The following is a 27922-nucleotide window of genomic DNA, read 5'->3' as shown; positions in this document are numbered from 1 at the left end:
GGTGGGGTTCAGGTTGCTTACTATGTTTTGTCCTATATGTACATTTATAATCATACTTTAAAAGAACAAAATAATTTGGGTGGAGGAAGATCAAGTTCAACCTCCACTTGGTTGGAAACTCAGCCTTATCCACTAGAGCTTTAGGAAGTGAGGTGGGGCAGGGGCTCCTGGGATCTACACCCCTAGTACCCACTTTACTCTGGAGTTAGCTCAGTTGCCACAGCTACATTTTAAGCCTTCAGAGGCCAGGGTGCCCGTTTATGATCCTTTGAAAAAACTGGCTCTTCTCCCTGCTCCTAATGGCCCCCCTGCCTGTCCCCTGTCTGCATCTCCACCATGTTCTGTCTTCAGTGTTTCACATTTGGTTTCTTGAACATTCCAAACGTACTTTCTTCTTGTTGGTTGTATCTCATGTTCCTTTATTGCACTGGTGGCTTTCTTCTCATGCCAGTCTTAATTCAAGTATCACTGCTGTAGGACCTTTACAAACTACCTCATTTCTTTCCTTTTCCCCCAGCACTGTGACATCCTATTTTTAGCTTCTTCTTTACTAACATCTGAGGTGGTTTTCTGATCATTAACCCTCATTAGCGAGCAGGAACTTGTGTGATACCCTAGCACCTGTAGCAGTGCCCTAACATAGATGCTTCAAAAGTGTAGAATGATGGGGCACCTGGGTGGCTCAGTCGGTTGAGCGTCCAATCCGACTTTAGCTCAGCTCGTGATCTCACAGTTCGTGAGTTCCAGCCCGTGTCAGGCTCTGTGCTGACAGCTCAGACCTGGAGACTGCTTCGGATTCTGTGTCTCCCTCTCTCTGCCCCTCTCCTCACACTGTCTCTCCCTCTCTCAAAAATAAATCAACATTAAAAAAAATTTTTTTTTTAAGTGTAGAATGAAGAATTCCTAAAGGGTAGACACACAAGCAAGGAAATCTAGTAATTTCCAGCCAGCCACCTATGAAGTTGGTTGCAGAATTTTGCATTTAAACATTTTTGTAGAGAAAATCAGGTCAATCATCAGGTCTGAAAGGTTCCTCTGACCCCAAACACACAGTGGTTAGGAACTTCTGTTCTAGAGTGCAAGTTTCCTGAGTGGACTAAGATTAAGGAGCGTTTTTATATTTACAATAGTGACCTTGGTAAAGGTCATCTGTAATACGTTAAGTACTAAACAATGCATTTCCATTATCGTTAAGCCCAAACTATGAGGGCTTAAAGGTGGTGAGGAAGGAAGAGGAACTTGTTTTCAGCACGGTATCCCCGAGTCCCTCTCAATGTCAGCTAAGTTACATTTTGAAAAATCTCTGCCCCACCCCCACCCACCATCCCTTTCTATCCTCTCTGTCCCTTTTCTGCTCTTTCTGCTGCTACTGCTTTTGAAGAATTAGCCTGAGAGAAGGAAGGAAAGCATCTGGAAGGATTTGCATCCTCCATGGATGGCTGGAGATTCAGGGTCTGTAGGCCGTGTGTCTTCCAGGACTAGAATGAGCATCTCATGAGATATATGACGGGTCAAGTTACTCTTGTAAGAGATTTTCACTTTTGGATTCTTTGTTCTCTGAGTGCTTAAGGTGTTTTGTTTCTACTTGGAAAGCAGATATTATATTCTTGTTTGGCTTTCTTTCCTTATGTGGGGGAGAGGGAAGTTAATTCTCCGATGGGAAGAGATGCTTTTGAGGATTAACTTCCCTCTAATTCTTCAAAAGCAATAGCAGCAACAAAGAGAAGTCACCCTGCTCCTCTTCCCCTTTTCCTAATGCTAGGCCCTCTCCTCACCCTACCACAGCTTCCCTGAAAAAACACGAGGAATAACTCCTTTCACATATGCTGGAATCCAAATTCTCAGGGCAACAGAAAATGTATCTTCATGTACCTGAATGTCACGTTAAGAGGAATGTAGCATGAAAGGGGCTGCTAGTCACTCATGAAGCAAATGGTACCAGAATTAGAAATGTTCCATTCTTAGTGCTTCTGAACTCTGATCTTTAGGTCTATATTGACACAGTGAAAGGGAAAACAGGTGGGGGGGAGGGGGGAGCAGAGGATGAGAATATTGCTGGGGCTTGTCATTCCTCAAGTATGTCTACCTGTCCTTAATTGTCACATTCTCCCCTACCTTCACTGATACTTTATTTCCACGATGATGATGTGTTCCTAATGGGAGAGCAAATAAAGCCAATAGCCAATGGCAGGTGATCTTTGGATGTGAGACAGACACATCTTTCTCTTTCATACTAAAGAACAGTATAGGGGCACCTGGGTGGCTCAGTCAGTTGGCTAAGCATCTAACTTCGGCTCAGATCGTATCTCACGATGAGTTCGAGCCCCACATCAGACTGTCTGCTGTCAGCACGGCGCCCGCTTCAGATCCTCTGTCCCCTCCTCTCTCTGCGCACCACCACCCCCCGGCTTACACTATCTCAAAAATAAATAAAAATATGGAAAAATAACAAATAACAGTATATAGTACAAAGTTAGAGCTCTTTATTCAGACAGTAAAGCCCAGCAAAGTGGGAGGGCTATGCTGTCTCCATGGCAACAGAAAGTCTCATAAATGTAAAGTTCCTGGCTTCTATCAGACAGACTCTTCCTGGCCCAGAAGAAACAGGTTTTAACTTGATGAGAACAACCCAGGCAGCCTGGCAATAGTACAGAAGGGTGGCTAGCTGTTCAGTCTCTGGTCAGTTCTTCTGGAAGTGCTCAGTGAGCATGTTCATCAGCTCCTGCTTCTTCAACCCGCCCTTCAGCCCATACACCCTGCAGACTTCCTTCAGCATGGGCACAGTGAGCTTACCCAGCATGCCCTTGCTGACATGGGCCTTCAGCTCCTCTTCAGATAACTCCACTTTGGGTCTTTTGCTTCCAGAACCTTCATCATCTGGGGAAAAAGGTCAGGAGGGAGTGATTGGAAATGCTAACAGTGGCCCTTCTACTGTCTGGGCTGCAATTAACCATTTTCCATAAGCTGGGGTGCCCAGGGGAGCGTGTTTTGATAAGGTAGCTTCATTTAAGCATAAAGTCAAAACCATATCAGACCTAGAAGGAAGTTCCAAGTAGTGCAGTTGCCATCGGTTTACCCAAAATTGGTGCTCAGTCTGGGGAAGTCATTCCTTCCTTCGTTCAAAAAGCATTTACAGAGCACCGTGTCAAGTACTAAGGCGCCATGCTAGACGATAAGCAAGTGCAGACTGAGTGAGATAAACAAGTAAATCCCTAAAGTGTGCACATGTATGAAGAGCTATGGTAACAGCTCACACAGGGCACTAGGAGTCACTTTTTGGTTTTTTTTTTTTTTTATAAATGTTTGTTTCTTTTGAGAGAAAGCATGCACACGTGTTTGTGAGAACAGGGGAGGGGTAGAGAGAGACAGAGAGAGAGAGATGATCCCAAGCAGGGTCCACACTGTCTGCACAGAGCTTGATGTGGGGCTCTAACTCACCAACTATGAGATCATGACCGGAGCCAAAACCAAGAGTCAGAGGCCTAACTGACCAAGCCACCCGGGGTGCCCCTAGAGGAGTCACTTCTGAGGAGAAGAGAGAAGGCTCCATGGCCACCAACCTAGCCTCTCACAGCTCCATTTCCTTGTAAGGCTGCAAGTTCGAGCCCCACATCGGGCTTTGCGCTGATAACACGTATTCTCTGTCTCCTTCTCTCTCTGCCCCTCTCCTGCTAGCACTTCCTCGCTCTCCCTCTCCCAAAAATAAACATTAAAAATTTTTAAATTAAAAAAAATTAAAAACCAGTTCCTGGGTCGCCTAGGTGGCTCAGTCAGCTAAGTGTCTGACTTCAGCTCAAGTCATGATCTCACGGTTCATGAGTCCGAGCCCTGCACTGGGCTCTCTGCTATCAGCACAGAACCTACTTCAGATCCTCATTCTCCCTCTCTCTGCCTCTCCCCTGCTTGCATCCTCTCTCTCTCCTTTTGGTCTCAAAAATAAACTTAGAAAAATAAATAAATGACCCAGTTCCTCACCTTGTTTCCTCTTGGAAACTTTTTCTTCAGGATTATAATCAGGTGGGTAGACAAGCTCCTTAAACTCATCCACCAGGCGGCCGAGTCTCTTATCTATTGCTTTAGTTTTAGGCACTAGAAAATCAAAACACAAGAAGAATGAGTCAGGTGAGTCACAAGCCCTGGCTTCCTGTCCAGTTCCAAGTCTACAGGGACCAGAGGAGAAAGCACCTAACTGCAGGGGTTGAGGGAAGTCAGGAAAGGGTCCAGGAGGAGGCAACTAACCTGGTCAAGAACACATTCAACAAAGTCTTCCTAATATTTACCAAGTACCTTCTAACAACTGAATTTAATGAGCACTTACTACAGCCAGGCACCCTTCTCACTGCTTTAAACTTATTTAATCCTCTAACAACCTCTAGGGTAGGTAAATTTGTTTCCTTGTTTTATAGAGGAAAGCAGAGAGGTTAAACAACTTACTCAAGGTCAAACAGCTGGGAGTAATAGAGTTGAGAATGGGGTTAGATTCTGGGGTTTCAAACAAGAGTCCATGCCCCCAGTGGGATTACAGTCTAGTCAGGGTAAGGAGGCAGTAAAAACATAAACACAGTGGCTGGCAATGCCATGATGGAAGGGACCGAACAAAGGCACACTGGAACACAGGAGGGGTCAGGAGAGATTTTCTGCAGCCAAGTCTGCAAAGCTGAGTGTTCCTCCTCAGGCAGGGACTATTCAAAGCAGGAGAAGGCACAGGGTAAGAAATAGCAGGTAACATGCAGCTTGAAGGTAGAATGTCAGGAGTGTAGGAACGGTGAGGAGGCTGGAAAGGCGATCATGGCAAGGTCATGGAACCTTTGAATGCCCACCCAGGTCTTAGACTTTATCCTGAGAGCAGTGGGGAAACTCTGAAGGGCTATGAGCAGGGGAACAACATGATTCCAATTACATTCCAATTACATTTCCAGTTTAGAAAGATCATCCTGGGGTGCCTAGGTAGCTCAGTCAGTTGGGTGTCTGACTTCAGCTCAGGTCATGATCTCACAGCTTGTGGGTTCGAGCCCTGCATCAGGCTCTGTGCTGACAGCTCTGAGCCTGGAGCCTGCTTCAGATTCTGTGTCTCCCTCTCTCTCTGTCCCTCCTCTGCTCATGCTCTTTCTCTGTCTCTCAAGAATAAACAAACATAGAAAGAAAAGAAAAGAAAAGGAAGGGAAGGGGAGGGAGGGGAGGGGAGGAAGGAAGGAAGGAAGGAAGGAAGGAAGGAAGGAAGGAAGGAAGGAAGAAAGAAAGAAAGAAAGGTCATCCTGAGCTGTGTGTGGATGGGAGGAGGGTGAGACAGAAGGCCAAACCTGGGGTGAGGGTGGAGGGGATAAGGGACCATAAAGTGGCAGAATTGATGGATGTACAGATAGAATGTGAGGTGTAGGGTGGCCAGAGGGAGGTGGCGACCAGCTGGGATGGCAGGAGCATTCCCCAGGACTGATACAACAGAAAAAAGATATCTTTGGGGGAAAGACAGTATTTTTGTTTTTTTTGTTACCTAACCATTATACGGTTTGTTGAGCTTGAGACCTGAGCTGTGTCACATCAAGGACAGGCATGAGGAGACGAGTATCTCATCATCTCCTCATGTGGCCACGTTTCCAAAGTATTAAGGGAAGATCCTGCTGCCTGGTGTGCCCAGAAGGCACAATGTCACAACCAACCTGGGCTCCTGCTGAGACAGAAGCCCCATGTTCCAGACTACAGGAGTCTCTGCGAGAGCTTTGGTTCTCAACCTGGCAACCAGCTGGAGACTTTTAAAAAATACTGATGCCCAAACCCCACCCCCAGAGATTCTGATTTAAGTGGTCTGGGGGTGAGGCCTAAACCGCCAGATTTTTTGAAGTTTCCTGGATGATTCTGTTGTACAGCCAAAGTTGAGAACCAGTGTGCTAGAGGTTAAGAGCAGGTCTCAGAATAACCTGGAAGGCTTGTTGTAAGACACAGGTTGCAGGGGCCCAACCTGAGTTTCAGATTCAGTCAGCCTGGGAAAGGGCTCAACATGGGCATTTCTGACAAGTTTCCAGGAGACACCAGTGCTGCTGTTCCAGGAAGCACACTTAGAACCACTGGTGGAGCCTGAAAGGCCACGTGGGGAGAAGTGAAGTGACAGAGAAACATAGGGCCCAGGATCACCTAGTGCACTCGCTCCCATGTTTAGAGGAGAAAAAAAGGGAAGCAGGTCCAGCAAAGGTGTCTTAGGGCACTGTCAGCTCAGGAGAAAAACCAAGACAGCACGGTGTCACAAAGCCAAACAGAGAAAGTGAGAAACAGTTGTGAGTCTTCAGGAAGTTATTTATTCAAAGGAAACCATATCCTGTGTCAGAGGGAAGCAGATACACATCGGATTAGAAATGAGTGAAGAACATAAAAGAACAAGGGTCAAAGGGGTCGGGTGTCTGAGCGGTGGGACACCCGGGGCCTGCAGCAGCCATCACCAGGCAGCTGCAGTTCCGGCCAGAGCCCGGGACAAAGGGTATGGCTGGAGACAGGCTCGCGGGTCACAGACATGAGGGATACAGCAGGCTGGGGGAGCAGCCAAGATAACCAACAGAAAGGGAGAGCAGCGGGGCTGAGGACAGAAACCTGAGCCCCTGGAGTTATAGGAAACGTCAGAGCAGCCAAAACTGTTTTGAAAATAGAGGCAGGAAGAGCAAACACAACTTGCAGTAAAATTACAGGACAGGAGCCAGAATGGAAGAAGCCACGGCCCCGGTGAGGAAGAGAGAGAACGCTGTGGAATAAAGGGGAACAACTGTGTTTTGAGCACTTCCTGAGAGTCAGGACCGAGACGGTGTCAATAGCTTATAAGAACAGTATCGGGCGCCTGGGTGGCTCAGTCGGTTAAGCGTCCGACTTCGGCTCAGGTCAGGATCTCGCGGTCTGTGAGTTCGAGCCCCGCGTCGGGCTCTGTGCTGACAGCTCAGAGCCTGGAGCCTGTTTCAGATTCTGTGTCTCCCTCTCTCTCTGCCCCTCCCCTGTTCATGCTCTCTCTGTCTCAAAAATAAATAAACATTAGAAAATTAAAAAAAAAAAAAAAGAACAGTATTGCTGTCCCCATTTTACCTATAATGAAACTGAGTTTCGGGTAGATGAAGTAAGATCCCAAGGCTACTCAAGTTAGTAAGTGGCAGAGCTGGGATTCAAATCTGTATCAGGTATTTCCAAAGCGTATGTCCTTCACCACCTTGCTGGAAACCAGGCAACTTATTCCCTGATTTATCTAAAGGCCACCAAGAAAGATGGCTGCTTGGGGCACCTCGGTGGCTCAGTCGGTTGAGCATCCGACTCTTGATTTCGGCTCAGGTCATGATCTCACAGTTTGTGGGATCGAGCCCCATGTCAGGCTCTGTGCTGGTGGCACGGAGCTTACTTGGGATTCTCTCTCTCCCCCTCCCCTGCTTGTGCTCTTTCTCTCTCTGAAAAGTAAATTCGCTTAAAAAAAAAAAAAGATGAGCTGCTTAATTCCAAGGTTCCTGTTGGGCTAGATCCGGCTAACAGTCACCACCATAATACAGGTACAATAGCTTTTACATGTCTAGCACTGGGACTGTTTTGTCTAGTAAAAAGAGACCATTAATAACTGGGAAGTAAGGGCGCCTGGGTGGCTCAGTCGGTTAAGCGTCCGACTTCGGCTCAGGTCGTGATCTCGTGGTCCGTGGGTTCGAGCCTCACGTTGGGCTCTGTGCTGACAGCTCAGAGCCTGGAGCCTGCTTCAAATTCTGTGCCTCCCTCTCTCTCTGCCCCTCCCCCACTCACACTCTGTCTCTCTCAAAGATAAACATTAAAAAAAAATTTTTTTTAAATAATAATAATAACTGGGAAGCTCAGCAGGCCACACTAATTGTTCTGATCTTTTCAACCTCTGTTAAGAGCCTTCATTAAATCCCATCTGTTGCCCAGCTGATATTTACCTGTATCACTAAACTGTGTGTCTCCTCTTACGAAATACGTAAGAGAACCACAATCAAGAAAGGGACTGGCAGCGAGCTCAGAGCTCAACCGAGGCGGCCAGGCAAATCTCCCCGATGCTGGGTAACAAGGATCTTCTGAGGCAGAGCCTACAGTCTGATGGAGAGACAGAAAACACAGTGGTGCAGAGCGAGGGCTCTGGGCCAGACGCACTGGATTCTAAACCTGGATCCACCGCTCACTACTTAGTGCCTTGGAGAATTACTACCTTCTCTATTAAATAAGGACAACGGTGCCTACCTCATAGTTACCAGAATTGGATGAGTCAACAGCTAGGACCAAGAGTGCCTGGCACACAGTAAGCGCTCAATAAATGTTATAGGTTATTATTTTTTTTTTTACTTTTACCAACATGTAGTCATGAGGGGGCCTGGTTCAAAGGCAGGTTGCAGAAGCCTGGCACACTCTCCTCCTCTTATGGCAGAATGAGCCAAATCTCTTCTGAGACAGTCTATGCTGGTCTAGAAAATCTCTCAGAGAAGGCTGGAAAAACGAGGTTGAGTCTTTGCAGGATGCTAGAAAACGCATCCGTATTTCCAGTCCAGAGTGAAACCGTTACGAAAACCTCCCACGGAAAGAGCTCAGTCCCAGCCTTCTTACGTGTCAAATCCACTGCCTGTTCAGGCTCCATCAAATCCAAAGCCAAGGCCTCCAGGTTTCTGAAGTGCTGCTGCAGCACTGGGTTCTCAAAGGCGTCACTTCTAGTAAAACAGTAACATAAATAAATTGAAGCATTTAAACATTAAAAAATAATAACAAAATTAAATAAACCCAACTGAGATACCACAGGCCCAGGGTCAGCTGAGGAAAAGAGCCCAGATAAAACAGCTGGGAGTCTTGTCTCTGGAATCAACTTTTCTGTCTCCAATTTCCAATTTATTGGAATCCAAAAGCCGATCAAAAAAAAAATTGGGGGGGCGGGGTGTGCCTGGGTGGCTCAGTCAGTTAAGCATCTGACTTCGGCTCAGGTCATGATCTCAGAGTTTGTGAATTCGAGCCCCACATAAGGCTCTGGGCTGGCAGCTCAGAGCCCGGAGCCTGCTTCGGATTCTGTGTCTCCCTCCCTCTCTGCCCCTCCCCTGCATGTGCTCGGTCTCTCACAAATAAAAATAATAATATTAAAAAAAATTTTTTTAACACTTTATTTATTTTTAAGAGGCAGAGAGAGACAGAGCGCGAGCAGGGAAGGGGCAGAGAGAGAGGGAAACACAGAATCTGAAGTAGGCTCTGGGCTCTGAGCTGTCAGCACAGAGTCTGACGCGGGGCTTGAACCCACGAACCATGAGATCATGACCTGAGCCGAAGACGGGTGCTTAACGGACTGAGCCACCCAGGTGCCCCTAAAAGCTGACTTAAAAGCTAACAGTCCCTGCCCATCTGTCTGTCACTGGAAGCTGTGGGCAGAGAGAGAAATGGAGAAGGCAGAGCCATGGAAGTTAAAAAAAAAAAAAAAAAAAAGACAAAGGAGCGGTGGTAGGAGATGGAGAGAAAGAAACTGAATACTTTTTCTTCCCACGCTCAGCAGCAGCATGGGAGTAAAATAATCCTCTCACCCCAGGAGACAGTTCCAGAACAAGGCCTGACACTAACCCACTACTCACCTGTAATTGAAACGGAGCTTCTGAACAATGGCCTTCATCTTGTCTATCTGCTCTGGATTTGCCATGACTTTTTCAGTAAAGGGCACCTTCCGTTTATCGTCGGCATAGGGTAAGAAGACAAGCTGGAAGCCTGAAGAAAGGACATTAGTTTCCCAAGATTTGACTCAACCAACGGTTTCAGTTGTGGAGTCGCCATTTGTCTCTCAACTTCACACTCACCCTTCTACGTCCCATGATGCTGGGGCTGGGACCCTGCCAGCCCTATTTCTCCTCTATCAGCCGATTGCCATTAGCAGCCTCCAGAACAGAGAGGGAGGCGGGAGCCTCCCATACCTGCCGGTTCCTGCCGGCAGTGGCCCGGCCAGGGCTCTTCACGGGCCAGCAGCAGCTGGATCCAGTCTCCAGCTTTCTGGACACACCCAGAGCCAGCTAGACAGTGCCCCCTCCCTGGAGGGCTGAGACCCAGCTCCATCAGGCCCTCCTCTGAGCCTCAGCCTCTCCCCTCTGTTCCCCCACCGCCTCCACACACAAAAAGTAAAGAGGAAGGGTTATCAGGCCGATCTTGTTCCAGTTTTCTGTCAGGTTCTAAAAGGCTGCAAAATCTAGACTGGAACCGACTGCTGCCGCCAGGTGAGGGGCCCTGGCTAGCAATGCCCACGACACTGAGCAAGAGGAAGGAGCAAGTCCCTCTGCTCTCCTCTGCCCTACAGTCTCGCTCTAAGCACTCACTATTGACGGAGCCTCATTGCGAGCCAGCTGGCAAAGGAGGAACCCGAGTTGGAGAGTCTCGGCCTCGGCAGCACAGAGCAGAACAGGAGGGATTTGGAGCTGACAGACAAGAGCTTCCTAACTGATATGCAAAGCTATTCCTCAGCATTTTGACAACCAGGGCTAGAGATATAACATATTCAAAGAGTTACTTTATAAAGTTCATTAAAAAAAAAAAGTTGGGATTTCTTCTTCTTTTTTTTTTTCTTTAATGTTCATCCATTTATTTTTGAGAGAACAAGCAGGGGAGAGGAGACAGAGGGAGAGAGAATCCCAAACAGGCTCTGAGCGGTCAGCACGCAGCCCAAGGTGGGGCTCAATCTCACTACTGTGAGATCATGACTTGAGCTGAAATCAAGAGGTGGACGCTTAATTGACTCAGGCTCTCCACAAAATTCATTTTTATTAACACGGCTAAAAAAAAAGAAGACTACCTTCTCTTGGCTACTTTGGGCTAGGCACTTGTACATTTATTAACTTATTTCAAATGTGAAACAACCTGAAGAGAAAGGTGTTCCAGAATTCTCATCTTTACAGGCAAGGAATATAAACAGAAAAGTTAAAATTATTTGCCCAAGTTAGCCGGGTGACGTGTGGCAGAGACGGGCCTGAAACAAAAGAAAGTAAACTTTTCCACACATAAGAGTAAGATATGGTCAAGTATGACATCAAAACCCATGGTCTTTCTACTACACATCACTGCCTTGGTGTATGCAGAAGATAAACCAAACATTAAACATTGCAAGGGTGGGGCGCCTGGGTGGCTCAGTCGGTTAAGCGTCCGACTTCTGCTCAGGTCACGATCTCGCGGTCCATGAGTTCGAGCCCCACGTCGGGCTCTGGGCTGATGGCTCAGAGCCTGGAGCCTGCTTCAGATTCTGTGTCTCCCTCTCTCTCTGCCCCTCCCCTGTTCATGCTCTGTCTCTCTCTGTCTCAAAAATAAATGTTAAAAAAAATTTTTTTTTGAACATTTCAAGGGTGCCAAAGAATTGCTTTTAGTAAAGAAAAGTATCAGCAGTGAGCTATCAACTTGGTCACTAACCTGCCAACAGTCCCTGTGCAGCCAATTCTCAACTGTGGCTGTAGAGCTGCCTTGTGCAGCTGTACATGTTGTGCACTGCACAACCATATTTGGCAGCTTTACCTGGCTCTGCATCTGTGTCATCTGTGAAACCCTGAAAATGCACAAATGCCCCATTCCTGGAGACTATGGTTCAGCAGGTCTGAGTTGGAATCCTATGAGTGATTCCAAAGTCTGAGCAAAGTTCAGTAGCACTGAAAGTATCTCTTCCACATACCTGGGGGAGTCACCTGAATTTTCTGGTCATCCAGCTCCTCTTCCTGTGGCAACAAGACCACAAAATAAGGAGGGGTGTTCCGACGGGGGGTGTATCTGCACACCGCCATGACCTCCTTCTCCAGACACTTGGTGAGTAGAGCACTGAACAGAGTTGAGCTCCCTAAAAAACAAACGGCCCAAGGATCTGTATCCCAAAAGTGTCTCCTTTTTTCCCTGGTAGCTCATGTTATAAGCCTACAATTTCTCTCCCATTTTCTTAAAAGGGCTTGTGATATTTCAACAAGTGAGGTGTGAGAAGCCCAGAGCTGACGAGCAGCGGAGGCACAGAAGGGAAGAGAAAGGGATTAGATGCCTCGAATACCCCATTTAGAGGTGTGAATTATTAACATTAGTTCACTTTTACTATATTTAGGCTGACAATGTAAGTAAGCCCCAGTTACTAATGAAAGCCAATCAGGTCAAATCCAGGGGGTTCATTAGCTACAGCACAGAGGAATAGAGGTCTGGACAGCACAAACCCAACGACCTAATTCGTATCATCTTTAATTGCCGACACGAAGGAAGAAACTGGTTTTTCTTCTTTGTTAACTCTGTATCTGATGCCTCAAAGAAAGAATTCCATAGGAAGTAAGTTTTAAAAATACTAATTCCATATCTCCCCCGCCACCCTCCGGATACTCACAATGCATAGCAGTGTATTATAGGTCCTAAAGAAATCTCTTTAACTTTGTTTAGTCCCAAATTTCCAAAGCTTATCTGACCAGAAACACTTTCAAAATACCCCCTTAAACCGTCCTATCCAGTTTGCAGGCAGCTCGCTCGGTAAACTACCTTCTGTTACTCATTCATTTACCCTTGATCGAAGTCACATACCATTTACCAGGGACTCCTCGGGGTACACAAATAGGGAGGGCCTCAGGTAATGGTGCTTCTTCAGCATTATCAAGGGCTTGAAACCGATGAGAATCAAACCTGGTTCATCAAACCGTTTCAGCTCTTCTGTTTCCTCTTTCTCTAGAACAATCTGACGATTCCCATAGATCTAAAGGAAGGGGAACACGAGGGCCACATAAAGCGGCTACGTGGAGATACTTAGGTGATCCTTGGTTGGTCCTTACCTTATGCAAAAAAAATCTCAGATTCTCTCCCACATTTTGTATAATTAAAAAGGATGACTCATTTGATTTTAATTTTAGATACCAAATCATTCCTCAGATTGCACAAAGGTGAGAGAATGAGGGAAGACAACGTTCTGCGTTCTCAGTCTGTCCTTCTGATTACGAAAGGCATACGTGTATCATTTCAAAGCATAGGAGAAAATTTCGTTTGGGGAAGGGAAAAAAAAACCAAAACTCTCCCTAAAAAAGTGCGGTTTACATCTAACATACTTCCTTCATTCATCTCCCTAGTTGATTCTAAAGCATTTTCTGCTACCATATGCAAGCAAGGAATTTAACTATTAGAACAGAATGCAGAGTGGTCAGGGCTAAAGTTTCCACTGACATCTCTTTCAAACACTGGCTCTAACTTTCTAGCTCTCAAGGTATTAATGATCTAGATGCCTGGCTGGCTCAGCCGGTGAAGCATGTGACTCTTAATCCTGGGGTTGTAAATTCAAGCCCTACATTGGGTATAGAGATTACTTAAAAATAAAATCTTTAGGGGTGCCTGGGTGGCTCAGTTTGTTAAGCGTCTGACTTTGGCTCAGGTCAGGATTTGTGGTTTGTAGGTTTGACCCCCACATCAGGCTCTATGCTGACAGCTCGGAGCCTGGAGCCTGCTTCGGATTCTGTGTCTCCCTCTCTCTCTGCCCCTCCCCCACTTGTGCTCTGTCTCTCTCTCTCTTAAAGATAAATAAAATGTAAAAAAAAAAAATTAAAAAAAAAAATGATCTATATGCCATAGTTCCAAACAGTAATGGCTTTATGCTTTAACAGCTTAGCTACAAAGATGCATAGCTACAAAGATGAAAGACACTTAACTAGTTAGGCTGATCAATGTCTCCCTCCCTATTGACTCTTCAATGGGACAAAACTCAGTAAGAAAGCAGGCCTACCTGAGACCTCTTGGTGTCACTAGGCAGAAGCAAACTGCCTGTGTTTACATTAAATGTCCGGGTCTTGGTTTTCACTGGTTCATTGGTTTCCCGATAAAGTCTCACTGGAGGAGGTCTGTAAGCCTTCTGGACCAGATTATAAATGCCGACAGTGAGCGCTATATCTTTGCTGAGTTTAAGCTTCAGGCTGGAGGAGGGAAAAGTATAAAAACAAACAAACACGGGACTGAAAGATTATGCTTTCCTAGCTAAATACTCTCTCCAATAATCCAAATTCTTAGAATATAAATAGAATACATTTTAATAATACAGTGGAGTTTGCTATAACATTACCTCAGGGTCTACACCACAAAAATTAGTTTCAGTATTGTTAACTACTTAAAATAATGATAAAGAATGCACTGTAATAAAAACAAGGGTTATTTTTATTGAGCCCAGCACTGTACCATCACTTTATAGCTATTTTCTCATTCAATCATCATAATAACCCTGTATTATATGATCTATTGTTTCTGCTTGTGTCTAGTATCCCCTCCCCTTTATTTTTTTTTATTTAAAAAAAAATTTTTTTTAACATTTATTTATTTTTGAGACAGAGAGAGACAGAGCATGAATGGGGGAGGGGCAGAGAGAGAGGGAGACACAGAATCGGAAGCAGTCTCCAGGCTCTGAGCCATCAGCCCAGAGCCTGACACAGGGCTCGAACTCACGGACCGTGAGATCGTGACCTGAGCTGAAGTCGGACGTTCAACCGACTGAGCCACCCAGGCGCCCCTCCCCTCCCCCTTTTAACAATGAAACCCCAATGTTTCTTTGGGAACCACCCTTCCCCCACTGCAGTTTTGGGGGAATGTTAATCAAAGTACTATAGCCTCCTCTGGCCAAGTGGTGGGCATATCTGGCCTAGGCTTAAGCAGTCAGACCTATTCTCCTGACAGTCTAGGTCATAAGCGGTGCCCAAGGAAGGACAAGGTTGCAGGGGATGCTTTATGACAGTGGTACCCTGAAGACACGGTCATTAGTTCTTGCTATCTGGACTCCTGGTGCCACCCTGGTTCCTATACTGATCACCCTGTTCAGGCTTATAACATCTGAAATTAGTCACGAGCCAGTGTCTGTTGTTTATCACCCAAAAACCTCATTACTGTTCTTTTTTACAGTTGAAAACAATGAGACTCAGAGAGAGGTTATCTAACTTCCCCGAGGACAGACAATTACCAGATTGTTAGATTATCTTCTGTTTTTCTTTTCATGTTCATTTTATTTTATTTTTATTTATTTATTTTTTTAATGTTTATTTCTGAGACAGAAATATTTTAATATTTTTTAATATTAATAAATAAACATTTTAATGTTTATTTATTTCTGAGAGAGACAGAGCATGAGAGGGGGAGGGGCAGAGAGAGAGGGAGACACAGAATCCGAAGCAGGCTCCAGGCTCTGAGCTGTCAGCACAGAGCCCGACGCGGGGCTTGAACTCACATACCACGAGATCACGACCTGAGCTGAAGTCGGACGCCAACCAACTGACCCGCCCAGGCGCCCCAAGGTTATACGTTTAATTACTATTTTACCCTCCCTGCCATCCCCACCAAAATGTGTACCAGATTTCCAAATTGTAGTAACAACACTCCACTACTTCAGGAAAGGAGAAGAGATGCTAGGGTGCTTGTCTGAGAAAGGAGAAATTCCTAAGGAGGAAAAGAGAGCCAACTGCCATATTACAGCTGTGGCAATGAGCTGGTTTGTGGTTTTCCTACAATAATCTCATGGGCTTTCTAGTAGAATTGTCAGTAATCTCTTGAAAACTGCTCAAAAACTACAATGGTCATATTCTCGTATGTTGTAGAAACTAGTCTAAAATGAAAGCCTGATGTGAACCTTCAGAAAACAACATAGGGGAGCCCTTAGGATTCTAATGCCAACACTCTCTAAAGATAATCTAGGGTGCCTAGGTGGCTCAGTCGGTTAACTGTCCAACTCTGGATCTCAGCTCAGGTCATGATCTCACGGTTCATGGGTTTGGGCCCCACGTCGGGCTCTGCACTGACAGTGAGGAGCCTGCTTAGGATTCTCTCTCTCCTCTCTCTCCACCCCTCCCCTGTTAATGCTCTGTCTCTCTCTCACTAAGTAAATAAATAAACAAGAAAAGAAAAAAAGAAGATAATCTAACAATCTGGTTCCTACTGGTCTCAGGTTTATAAGAAATCAGAATAACTTGGGGCACCTGGGTGGCTCAGTCGGTTAAGCATCCAACTTCAGCTCAGGTCATGATTATCACGGGTTGTGGGTTCAAGTCCCACATCGGGCTCTGTGCTGACAGCTCGGAGTCTGGAGCCTGCTTCCAATTCTGTCTCTCTCCCTCTCTGCCCCTCCCCCGCTAACACTCTGTCTCTCTCTCTCAAAAATAAACATTCAAAAACTTAAAAAAAAAAAAGAAATCAGAATAACTTAACAACAGAGAAAATAACTAGCACTTTCTGAGTTTTTGCTCTATACTAAGTATTGCTGTTATCCACAATTTACAGAGGAGAAGAAAGCAGACGATATACTAGTGCATGCAACTGAGGACAGCGTTAGGCCACAACTGTTTACCCCAAGCAAGCAGAGAGCTGTGTTATTTTGGAAAACTAGCATACCAGCTCTTTCCAGAGAAAAAGAAGCAAACAGCTTGTCCATCCTGAAGTAAAGCAAGTGTTTTAGAGGAAGACAGTGAGGCACAGCCCAGAGGTAAGTATTCAGGGAGGTCAAGGCAATGCAGTGCTTAAGATTAAGTAGGGGACTTGTGGGCAACTAGCCCAGGTTCGAGCATACCTGGAGAGCATGCGCTTCTTGGTCTCCTTGGCTCGAACCTTCCTCAACAGGTCTTCCAGCTTGCTCGACTCTTCAAAGTGAACCCCTAGGTCCTCATCGTCTGCTATGCTGATGATATCTCGGTAGAACAAGGATATGTCAAAGCCCCCACGTTTCTTCAGGTGCATCAAGTCCAGGAAAATACCTGGGGCAAGGACAGCCAAAAGTGAGGGGAAAATAAACAGTTTTCATCAAGTGAGAATTTTTTTCAGTTGAGCTCAAATATGCAAAGAACTTGTGGGATTATTAATGTTTTCAGGACTTAAAGAATCAGTAAGGGAGTCAGCTGCTATAATGACAACTTACTCAAACCACTGCCACGCCTGGTAGCATGAAAAGTCAAGAAAAGCTCACTCTAGTGGAGCCCTTCGAAAGCCAATGGCCTAAGGGCACCGGGTTTCAGGTCGTCATCTCATAGTTTCGTGAGTTCGAGCCCTGCATTGCAGAGCCTGCTTGGGATTCTCTCTCTCTCTCCCTCGCTCTCTGCCCCTCTCCCACTTGAGCTGTTTCTGTCTCTCTCAAAATAAATAAATAAACTTAAGAAAAAAAGAAAGTTAATGGCCTAGTTATTTTAGCAGGAATGTTATACCTGTGTAACTTCATTTTATTCTTTTATTTCACTCTGAATGGTGAAAAGCAAATGTTTGACATCATCTATAGAGAAGTAGTAAGATTAAGTGCCAACTTAAAAGATCAGGGAAAATGCCAACCTGTGTCACGGAGATCCCCAGCTTTGGTCCTGGCCCGGCTGGCTCTGGCACTGTCATTGCCATGGGGGTCATCTTCATTGGTGAACAGCATGATCCTCTTATGGCTCATCTTGACCTGGACATCGCTAAAGAGGTTGGCACAGACCCACAGCACTTCACTTAGTGAGTAGTCAGATCCATGGCCAATGAGATCTTGGAAATGTTTTTTCCCCTGCTCCCCCTTAAACTGGTCAAGCTCAAGCACTCGCTTAGCACCTGATCAGAGACAGGAAGTCAAATGGGCAGAAAAATCAGAATGGTGTCAGTGCTGCTTTGGTAAGGCTAAAAGAAGAGCCTAGGGTCCTATTCTCACCCCGGAGGTGTTTAACCCACAAAGTCCTCTACCCAGGATCTACCTCCTTCTCCACACCCCTCTTTGTCCAGGGTAGTGACCTTCCAATGTAAGGGAAAAGCTGATCTTAGAATACTACTGACCTGGATTATCCAACTCCTGTAAGACGTAAATATTTTTGAAATTCACTGAATTTTTATCTTTCTCAGTACCATAGAACACCACCGCCAAGAGATCTTGATTACTGCTTATGATCTTATTGGTATACACACTCTGGATACACTGATAAAAATCAAAATAAAATCCGATTAATACTTAACTACTCACCACTAAAATTAAGCTCCATAAGTGCCTTGCACGTCGTAGGTGAATTTATACATGGCATTAGGTTAAGGAATGACCCGTATCTTCAGGAAAGTCATGAATCAGTGAGAGGGATGGGCATATATATTACACTATAACAGAAGGCAGAGTGTGGTAAGTAAATAACAGAAGTACAAGCAGTTCCTACCATAAGAAATCAGAGAATTAAAAACATATATACTCAGGGAGGAAATTCTGCTATAAGGGGGAAAAACAGCCCAGTACTGGAATCAGAAAATCTGGATGTGAGTGAGTCCCACTAATGCCATTTACTTAACTGACTGAGTTTGAACAGGCCACTTGATCCCATCCCTCAAGTAGCTTGATACCAAGAAACAGAATTTACATACATAAAATAATTACGTATATAAAAGGTTTAGGCTAACAATAATTAGATGTGACCCAACAATAAGTCCATAACTACTAACAGCATTTTTTTTCCTAACAGCATCTTCTGGAATAAAATGTGCTTCATTACACAATTAAGTACACCAGTATTCCAGGAGAGTCCTATCTACCCATTTAAACTAAGGTCAGCGTCAGGGCACCTGGCTGGCTCAGTCGGTAGAGCTCGCAACTCTTGACCTCAGGGTTGTAGGTTCGAGCCCCACGTTGGGTGTAGAGATTACTTAAAACTAAAATCTTTAAAATAAATAGATAAATGAGAAAAGAAACTAAGGTCAGCATCGAGTAAATCAGGGTCTCATAACAGCTGGTCAGTCCTTTGACCTACTTAATTCTGGGAGGCATTGACATGAAGTTTCTGAATGTGCAGAGCTGAGAAACAGAGAGACCACGGCGACACCCCCCAACCTGCCCCCATGCCTGGCTGAAGACTCTACCCAGACTTCCTCAAAAGTAATTCTCTCCCTAAACGCAGAACTTAAGGGGCGCCGGGATGGCTCAGTCAGTTAAGCGTCTGACTTGGGCTCAGGTCACGATCTCATGGTTTGCGAGTCCCAGCACCGTGTCGGGCTCTGTGCTGACAGCTCGGAGGAGCCTGGAGCCTGCTTCAGATTCTCTGTCTCCGTCTCTCTGCCCCTCCCCTACTCGCTGTCTCTGTCTCTCTCTCAAATATAAAAAAATAAAACATAAAAAAAAATTAATAATAAATAAATAACACATGCAGAACTTAAACTGTTTCTACTCACTGACAACAATCTGCATCGCAAGGAGTTATTCCTGTAAGTATTTTAATCTATTATCTTTTTATTGAAGTATAGTTGACATGTTACAGCAGTTCCAGGTGTACAACATAGTCACGTGACAAGTCTACACATTATGCTTTGCTCACAAGTGTAGCTACCATCTGTCACCATGTAATGCTATTACCATACCATAACTATATTCCCCCTATGCTGTATTTTTCATCCCCATAACTCTTTTTTTTAAGTAGGCTTCACACCCAGCACAGAGCCCAACACAGGGTTTGAACTCATGACACTGAGATCAAGACCTGAGCTGAGATCAAGAATCAGTCGCTTAACTGACTGAGCCACCCAGGCGCCCCTCGTCCCAATGACTTTTAATCTACTTTGAGGAGCCTATAAACGTTTACAAAAATCTGTGAGGGCTTCTTTTAGGTTCTAAGAATTAAGAAAAAAAAAAAGAATTTGAGAAAATGTTTTTTCATTGCTTATTAAATACGTTATACTCATCCGTGAATGTCTCAATTATTTGCTATATGATACTACATTTTATTCTGGGTTCTTTTTTTATGTTTATTTTTGAGGGGGGTGCAGACAAAAAGGGTTCTTTAGGCATTGAGGTTTCTAAAACATTTTTTTAAGTTTGAATTTATTTATTTTTAAGAGAGAGACAGAGAGAGAGCAGGGGAGGGGCAGAGAGAGAGACAGAGTCCCAAGCAGGCTCTGCACAGTCAGCGGCATGTTACTCAGGCATCAAGGTTTCTAAAAACCCTTTGAAATTACATGCAGAACTATGACTGTATCTTTTTGAAGAGAGGGTACACAGCTGTCATCATATCCTCAGAGAGGTCCATGAGTCCAAAAAAGGTTAAAGCAGTGCTCCTCAAAGAGTAATCTCCAAGCTAGTAACAGCAGCATCACCTGGGAACTTGCTGGAAAGGCAAATTCTTGGTCCCAGCACTAGACTTTTACAGAATCAGAAATTCTGATTGTGGGGTAAGTCCCTGCAATCTGTGCTAGCTAACAAGCCCTGTGTGTGATTCTGAAAAACACTGCTTTAAAGTTAAAGTTAAGGACTGTTCTCATTTTTTTCTAGATGCAAGATATTCTGATTTGCCCAAAACAAGAACTGCTTGTATACAAATTAGAAAATGAGAAGCTTCTGTTTGGTTCCAAACTCTAAAAATATAAGATATACAATAAGTCTTTGTAATTCTTCTGTATAAAGAAATGGTCATCTTTTGTTATATTCTTTTTTTTTTTTTTAAGTTTATTTTGACAGAGAGAGAGAAAGAGAGAGGGAGACAGAGAGAGAAAGAGGGCAGGCACATGAGCAGGGGAGGGGCAGAGAGAGAGACAGAGACAAAGAGAGACAGACAGAGAGAAAATCCCAAGCAGGCTCTGCCCTATCACTATGGAGCTTGATGCAGGGCTCGAACTCATGAACCAGGAGATCATGACCTGAGCAGAAATTAAGAGTCAGACACTTAACCGAATGAGCCACTCAAGCGCCCCAAGAAATGGTTATTTTTTTGAGGTAAAATTCACATAACAAAATTAACCATTGTATTTTAAAGCAGACTCCATGCCCAACATGGGATTTGAACTTACAACTCCAAGATCAAGAGTCTCATGCTTTAATGAATAAGCCAGCCAGGCATCCCCAAATTAACCTATTTTATTTTATTTTATTTTATTAATGTTTTATTATTTATCTTTGAGAGAGAGAGAGAGAGAGAGAGAGAGAGAGAGAGAGAGAGAGAATGAATGGGGGAGGGGCAGAGACAGGGGGAGACACAGAATCCAAAGCAGGCTCCAAGCTCTGAACTGTTATTACAGAGCCCGACTCACAAACCGCGAGATCATGACCTGAGCAAAAGTTGGATGCTTAACTGACTGAGCCACCCAGGCGCCCCACCAACACTTCTTAGTATCCTTTTTTTCCTCTCTATATTATAGCCATGCTAGTGACTTGTGATACCTCACTGTGGTATCGGTTTGCTTTTCTCTAAGGACTACAGATGTTGTGGGTCTTTTTGTGGGCTCCTTGGCCATCTGTGTATCTTTAGAGAAATGTATATTCAAGTCCTATGCCCATTTTTTAAAAAATGTTTTAATGTTCATTTTTGAGAGAGAGGGAGAGAGAGAGACACACAGAGCATGCATGGGGGAGGGGCAGAGAGAAAGGGGACACAGAATCTGAAGCAGGCTCCAGGCTCTCAGCTGTCAGCAGAGCCTGACGTGGGGCCCGAACCCACGAACCTCGAGATCATGACCTGAGCGTCCTGAAGTAGGACGCTTAACCAACTGAGCCACCCAGGTGCCCCAAGTCTATGTCCATTTTTAAATTAGATTGTCTTTTTGTTGTAGTATTTTTCAACCACAGGTAATACTCAACTTCCAAATACCAATTACAAGAAGACTCACTTTGACACCATATCTGCTGGAACTTTCTTTCTTCGTTCACACTCACACCTCTACAGGAGGAGCCTTCCTGTGCTACCAGAGCTAACACAGAAGGTGGGAGCAACGTATTACTAGGGTCTGAAGTTCAAACACAAAATAAAACAGGCCTGTTCTCCAGCACTGCTACCCTTTTTTATCTCAGAGTATAGGCAGCATTCCTGGGAGGCTAACCACTAATTATCATTCACCAACAAATTTTCAGAGTGCATAATTTTTAAAGTGGTGTTAATAATTTTTTCTTTCATTTCTTTTTTTAAATTAAATAAAAGGTAGTCTTACCTGGATGCTCATGTCAAAAGGAGTCAGTTCAACTTCACTCTGAGATTCAAACATGGCCTTAGAACCATCAACCAAAAAAATCAAACTATCTCTTCCTGAATATGTATATTCTCCTATGGGGGAAAAAACAGGAGAAAATGTTTGCTCTTGTGCTCATATTTATGATGTTTATTATTATTCATATAAAATAGAAAAAATCCCATTACAATGCCCACTCTCCTCCCAAGAGTAACCACTATCCTGATTTTTAATAATCATTTCCTTACTTTCTTTATAGTTTTATCGTCCAAGTGAACATTCCTGTCTAAATTTTTTTGTTAGTGTTTATTTATTTTTGAGGGGGGGAGGGGCAGAGAGAGAGAAGGAAATAGAGAGTCTTTAACAGGCTCCAGGCTCCATCCAAGCTGTCAGCACAGAGCCCAGTGGGGGGCTCGAACCCATGAACCGTGAGACCATGAGCTGAACCCAAGGCGGACACTAACCCTACTAAGCCACCCAGGCACCCCCAAGTGAACATTCCTAAACACTAGTTTTGACTTGAAAAAAAAAAAAAAAATGTTTTTGAAGCCTCTTAATCTATAGATACCCCTTCCATCTTTTGTGTGTTGTGTGTTGTGTTGAAGAACCAGAATGTTGTGTTATGTACAGTTTTCCACAATATGGATTTTGCTGACTGCATTCTTTTGGTGTAGACAGACACAGTCCTCTGTCTTTTCTACTGAGGACCTAGAGAGGCTTCGTCAGATTCAAGTTTCCTATTCCCTTTTTTGGCATCATAGGCGATGTTTAGTTTTTTAAAAAAAAAAAAAAAACACATAAAATATCTGGTTGTCTCCCTTTTTGACACTGCTGCTTTCTAATACAATAAATGTAATTGCCCATCTGTAAAACAACATGATTATGGGTCAAGACCCCTAAACAAAAATTCTACCTTGACCCAGTGAATTCTACCTCTTAGCAATCAAAAGAACATAAGATATGAAAAATCCCTTATGCAGAATTTTCCACAGTGTTGCTTATTAAAGTAAGAAATTGAAAATAACTGGGGCGCCTGGGTGGCTCAGGCAGTTAAGTGTCTGACTTCGGCTCAGGTCATGATTTCACAGTTCATGGATTTGAGCCCTGCATTGGGCTCTGCACTGACAGCTCTGAGCCTGGAGCCTGCTTCAGATTCTGGGTCTCCTTCTCTCTGCCCCTCCCCAACTTGTGCTCTCTTTCTCTCAAAAATAAATAAACATTAAAAAAAAGAAGAAGAAAAGTTTTAAAATAAAAATAAAAGTATTGGGGAGAAAAAAAGAAATTGGGTCACCAGGGTGGCTCAGTCGGGTGAGTATCCGACTTTGGCTCAGATCACCATCTCACAGTTCGTGGGTTCGAGCTCCGTATCCGGCGCTCTGAGCTGACAGCCCAGAGCCTGGAGCCTGCTGCAGATTCTGTGTCTCCCTATCTCCCTCTGCCCCTCTCCACACTCATACTCTCTCTCTCTCTCTCTCTCTCTCTCACAAAAATAAACTTTAAAAAATTTTTAAAAAATTGAAAATAATTGGGGCGCCTGGGTGGCGCAGTCGGTTAAGCGTCCGACTTCAGCCAGGTCACGATCTCGCGGTCTGGGAGTTCGAGCCCCGCGTCAGGCTCTGGGCTGATGGCTCGGAGCCTGGAGCCTGTTTCCGATTCTGTGTCTCCCTCTCTCTCTGCCCCTCCCCCGTTCATGCTCTGTCTCTCTCTGTCCCAAAATAAATAAACGTTTGAAAAAAATAAAAATAAAAAAAAAACTGAAAATAATTAAAATGGGAGCACTTGGGTGGCTCAATGGTTGAGCATCCAGTTCTTGGTTTAAGTTCAGGACATGATCTCACAGTCTGTGGGTTCAAGCCCTGCATCTGGCTCCACGCTGACAGAGCAGAGCCTGTCTGGAGTCTTCTCTCTCTCCCTCTCTCTCTGACCCTCCCCTGATCTCTCTCTCACTCTCTCAAAATAAACAAATAAACTAAAAAAATTATTAAAAAAAAAAAAAAAACTAAAATGTTTAACAGGAGGCAGACTGAATAAATTATAGTACATTTAAAATGACTATGAAGACAACATATATATAATTACATGGAAAAAATATCTCTGTAATTCATTAAGGAAAAAAGGCAGAACTCAAAATTGTATATATATGCTTAAGATTCTCTGTGTATATGGGAATGCAAGCTGGTGCAGCCACTCTGGAAAACAGTATGGAGGTTCTTCAAAAAACCAAAAATAGACCTACTCTACGACCCAGCAATTGCACGACTAGGCATTTATCCAAGGGATACTGGTGTGCTGTTTCGAAGGGACACATGCACCCCCATGTCTATAGCAGCACTATCGACAATAGCCAAAGGATGGAAAGAGCCCAAATGTCCATTGATGGATGAATGGATAAAGAAAATGTGGTATATATATACAATGGAGTATTACTCCAAACAAAAAGAATGAAATCTTGCCATTTGCAACTATGTGGATGGAACTGGAGGGTATTATGCTGGGTGAAATTAGTCAGAGAAAGACAAATATCATATGACTTCACTCATATGAAGACTTTAAGAGACAAAACAGATGAACATAAGGGAACATAAGGGAAACAAAAATAACATAAAAACAGGGAGGGGGACAAAACATAAGAGACTCATAACTACGGAGAACAAACAGAGGGTTACAGGAGGAGGTGTGGGAGGGGGGATAGGCTAAATGGGGAAGAGGCACTAAGGAATCTACTCCCGAAATCATTGTTGCACTATATGCTAACTAATTTGGATGTAAATTTTAAAAAGAATAAAATTAAAATTAAAAATTTAAAAAAAAATCAAGCAGATATTCCTCGCTATTTATACAATAAATAATAACATTACTAGTGATGTTTAGTTGAATTTTCACAGATTTTTTGAATGATCAGAGCTGATTTTTTATACTATCTGGTCTACCTTAGAAGACTTATAGTCTTCTATAGTTATAGAAGGTGCTATAACTTCAAATATACTTTTTTTGACAAGAACGTTTATTCAGGTTTTAACTTAGACACCACTTTCTTCAGAGAAGCCTTCCCTGACCATCCTAGCTAAATCAGTACCATTCATTCTCTATTACGAAATGCTAATTTTACCTTTGTCACTGCCCTTATCAATACTTGGCATTAACTCATCTACTCCTTGGCCTGGCAAGATCCTCAAAAGTAAGGACTTTGTTTACCCCATTGCCAAGAGCAGTGTCAGGCCCCACAAAGAGCTCATGTTTGACCAGTTGATTGCTGTGTACTAATAGACGGTTTCAAAAGCAAATAGTTATGTGAATTTCATGTTTACATTCTACTGGTGTGACTTTTACTTTTTATTTAATTCCAGTATGGCTAACATACCGTGTTATTTTAGTTTCAAGTATACAATATAGTGATTCAACAATTCTATACATTACTCAGTGCTCATCATGATAAGTGTAGTCTTTAATCCCCATCACCTATTTCACCTATTTCACCATGCCCCCACATACTTCCCCTTTGATAACCATCAGTTTCTTCTTTATACTTAAGAGTTTGTTTTCTTATTTGTCTCTTTTTTTCTTTATTCATTTGTTTTCTTTCTTAAATTCTAAGAGTGAAATCATATAGTATTTGTCTTTATCTGACTGAGTTATTTCACATAGTACTATACTTTCTAGAAATATCCATATTTAAAAAAAAAAAGATTCTCTGTGTATATATGTTTAAAAAAAAAAATAGGGTGCCTGGCTGGCTCGGTCAGTAGAGAATACAACTTTTTTTTTTTTTAAACATTTATTTATTATTGAGAGACAGACACAGAGCATGAGCAGGGAAGGGGCAGAGAGAGGGGGAGACACAGAATCCGAAGCAGGCTCCAGATTCTGAGCTGTCAGCACAGAGCCCGACACGGGGCTCGAACTCACAAACTGTGAGATCATGACCCGAGCCGAAGTCAGTCGCTCAACCGAGCCACCCAGGTGCCCCTAAAGCATGCAACTCTTGATCTCCAGGTTGTGAGTTTGAGCCCCAAGATGGGTGGGAAAATTACTTTAAAAAAATCTTTCAAAATTACAAAAACTAAAATAAAAATTTTTTTAATTTAAAAATAAAAATGAAATGAAAAATATATCACTATGATTAACTATAAAAAATCAGATACAAAACAAAAACAAAAAAAAACAAAACCCAGACATACATAGTTAGGAAATATAAGAATGAAAGATCTATGAAGGAAAAATGCAAAATGCCAAAATGCTGGTAGTGGCTGTATTAGGGTGGTAGAGTATGTAGATTACAGTAAATTTTTTCTTTTATGTTCTAAATTTCCTACGTTTGTCCTTTTTATTTACTTTTTAAATGTTTATTCATTTTTGAGAGAGAGAATGTGAGCAGGGGGAGGGGCAGAGAGACAGAGGGGGACAAGGGATCCAAAGCAGGCTCCAGGCTCCAAACTGACAGCAGTGAGCCAGATGTGGGGCTCAAATTCACCAAGGGTGAGATCATGACCTGAGCCAAAGTCAGACACTCAACCAACTGAGCCACCCAGGTGCCCCTGTTTCTCACTTTTAGTAAAAACACTTTAAAATTGTCTTACCCAGGACTTAAATCAACCAGTATGTAAATTACATGTACCCCTTATTTCTCTTCGTTTATCCTTCGTCTTACTGTCTTGTCTGAACATATACTCCCAAACCTGGAGGCTATGGCGAGGGAATGACTCTTATAACTGTGTTGCTAATGTTTTCTCTTTGGTTGCTGCAGTTACTGTAGTACTACAGTACTACTGTATTACTACTGAGGTCCTACGATGAGTAAAATAACTTTCCTGGGTGAGGAAGGGTCTTACCTGGGCCACCTAAAGTGACTCAAGGGATACCAATGCTCGGAGTCAGTTATTGGAGCTAATAGATGTCAAGCTACCAGTACCCAGTAAAAAGTTCAAGGCTAGGAATGTCCCATAGACTAGAGCAGAATCTGAATAAAAGAGTCTAGGGTAGCTCTGCAAAGTTCAAAGGGAGAAAGCACTGGACATTGGGGAGAGAAGGGTGAGCCATGAAACAGCAGAAATAGACAGGGAAAGGCTTTCTTACACACAGAACATCAAAGGTTAAAACCACTTACCACCTGCTTCAAGGCCCTCTTCTTCTTCTTCTTCTTCATCGCCTTCGTTTTTGTAATAAGACTCCCAACCTGACATAGTGTTTACTGCTCACCCGGTGAAATAAAGTTATGATCAGTAACAAGCAAATTTAAACCTAAAAAATATCGAACCCTAGGCTCCTAAAGTCTCGAGATTATTCGTGAGGAATGTGGAAGCGGATCCTGCTGCCTCCAGATCTCTCAGGGATTGAGATCCATTAGTCATGGGCATCATTCCAGCAGCAGCTTCACTGCAGCTATCCCTTAGGGCCTTTTTTGGGCTGGTGGTGGCCCGGGTGGTCCTCTGATTGGTGTGCTGGGGCAGCCCAACCTGGAGGTCCCGTCTGGCCTCCGGCACCAGCTGGACATTTGATACTCCTGCTCCAGAATACTCCGCCCTCCAGCGAACCCACTACTCTACATCACGCCCAAAAATCTCCCTCAACGCCTCCTCCAGCCACGCCCAGCGGAGTCTCAAACGTAGGTGGGCCTCAAAGGCCAGGTGCCGCCCCCTACGGAAGACGGAACTGGGACCAGAAACTGTCTCTACCACGCAGGTCCGCACGCTTTGTGCTGGCCCTGCTCCGCGTTAAGGCTAGAAGGACGCGCAAGACTCAGCGAAGCAGGCCGAGGGCAGCCCTGGCCGGAAAGCATTGCACGCAGACAACACTCCCAAACCGCCTACCTTAGGTGCAAGGAACAGATCAATTTGGACAGAAGGCGGAGTACCGCGCACGCACGGGCTCTAGTTCTCGCTCCCAATCAGCGTCCCCTACGTCATCACGCACAGTGCGCGCATTTCGCGTCAAATTGACACGCCCACCTCCACCTTCCGCTTTCCACAATCGTCCCTAACTAACCTATCCAATCGGCGAAAGCCCCGCCCCTTCCTGCGAAACCCCTCCCCTCGCCGCCCGTCGGGACGGTAGGCACATGCGCGAG

At 44.1% G+C, this 27922-nt stretch overlaps 1 protein-coding gene across 3 annotated transcripts; it reads right to left on the bottom strand.

Moving 5' to 3' along the window:
- Positions 1-2461: 2461 nt before the first annotated feature.
- Positions 2462-27746, bottom strand: XRCC6 (X-ray repair cross complementing 6). Of its 3 annotated transcripts, XM_047066391.1 has the most exons (13): positions 27666-27746; positions 26963-27046; positions 21841-21953; positions 17728-17866; positions 17254-17508; positions 16505-16688; positions 13691-13877; positions 12508-12676; positions 11633-11794; positions 9567-9696; positions 8566-8666; positions 3976-4089; positions 2462-2877 (listed from the first exon to the last, which is right to left on the bottom strand). In XM_047066391.1, exons 2-13 carry the CDS (start codon positions 27036-27038, stop codon positions 2681-2683), a joined length of 1827 nt encoding a protein of 608 aa, XP_046922347.1. In that variant the 5' UTR covers positions 27039-27046; positions 27666-27746; the 3' UTR covers positions 2462-2680. The 3 variants fall into 3 exon arrangements, with proteins under 3 accessions (XP_046922347.1, XP_046922348.1, XP_046922349.1); XM_047066392.1 differs by lacking the exon at positions 27666-27746 and having other exon boundaries at positions 26963-27581; XM_047066393.1 differs by lacking the exons at positions 17728-17866; positions 21841-21953; positions 26963-27046; positions 27666-27746 and adding an exon at positions 17912-18003.
- Positions 27747-27922: the final 176 nt, after the last annotated feature.

This window comes from Lynx rufus, unplaced genomic scaffold, assembly GCF_022079265.1.
Source record: "Lynx rufus isolate CCGP_SWC_20201006 ecotype Redwood Valley unplaced genomic scaffold, mLynRuf1.p SCAF_7, whole genome shotgun sequence".
NCBI lineage: Eukaryota > Metazoa > Chordata > Mammalia > Carnivora > Felidae > Lynx > Lynx rufus.
The sequence above is the reverse complement of the archived record's forward strand: the minus strand, read 5'-3'. Positions and strand labels throughout refer to the sequence as shown.

What these genes read in the sequence shown, in the direction of transcription:
- XRCC6 (XM_047066391.1), bottom strand. Translation starts at nt 27,038, where the DNA reads ATGTCAGGTTGGGAGTCTTATTACAAAAACGAAGGCGATGAAGAAGAA. An exon ending in AGAGGGCCTTGAAGCAGGTG is followed by an intron (nt 21,954 to 26,962) that starts GTAAGTGGTTTT and finishes TTTCCCCCATAG; the next exon opens with GAGAATATACATATTCAGGA. An exon ending in ACAGGCAGTGGATTTGACAC is followed by an intron (nt 4,090 to 8,565) that starts GTAAGAAGGCTG and finishes TTGATTTTCTAG; the next exon opens with TGCCTAAAACTAAAGCAATA.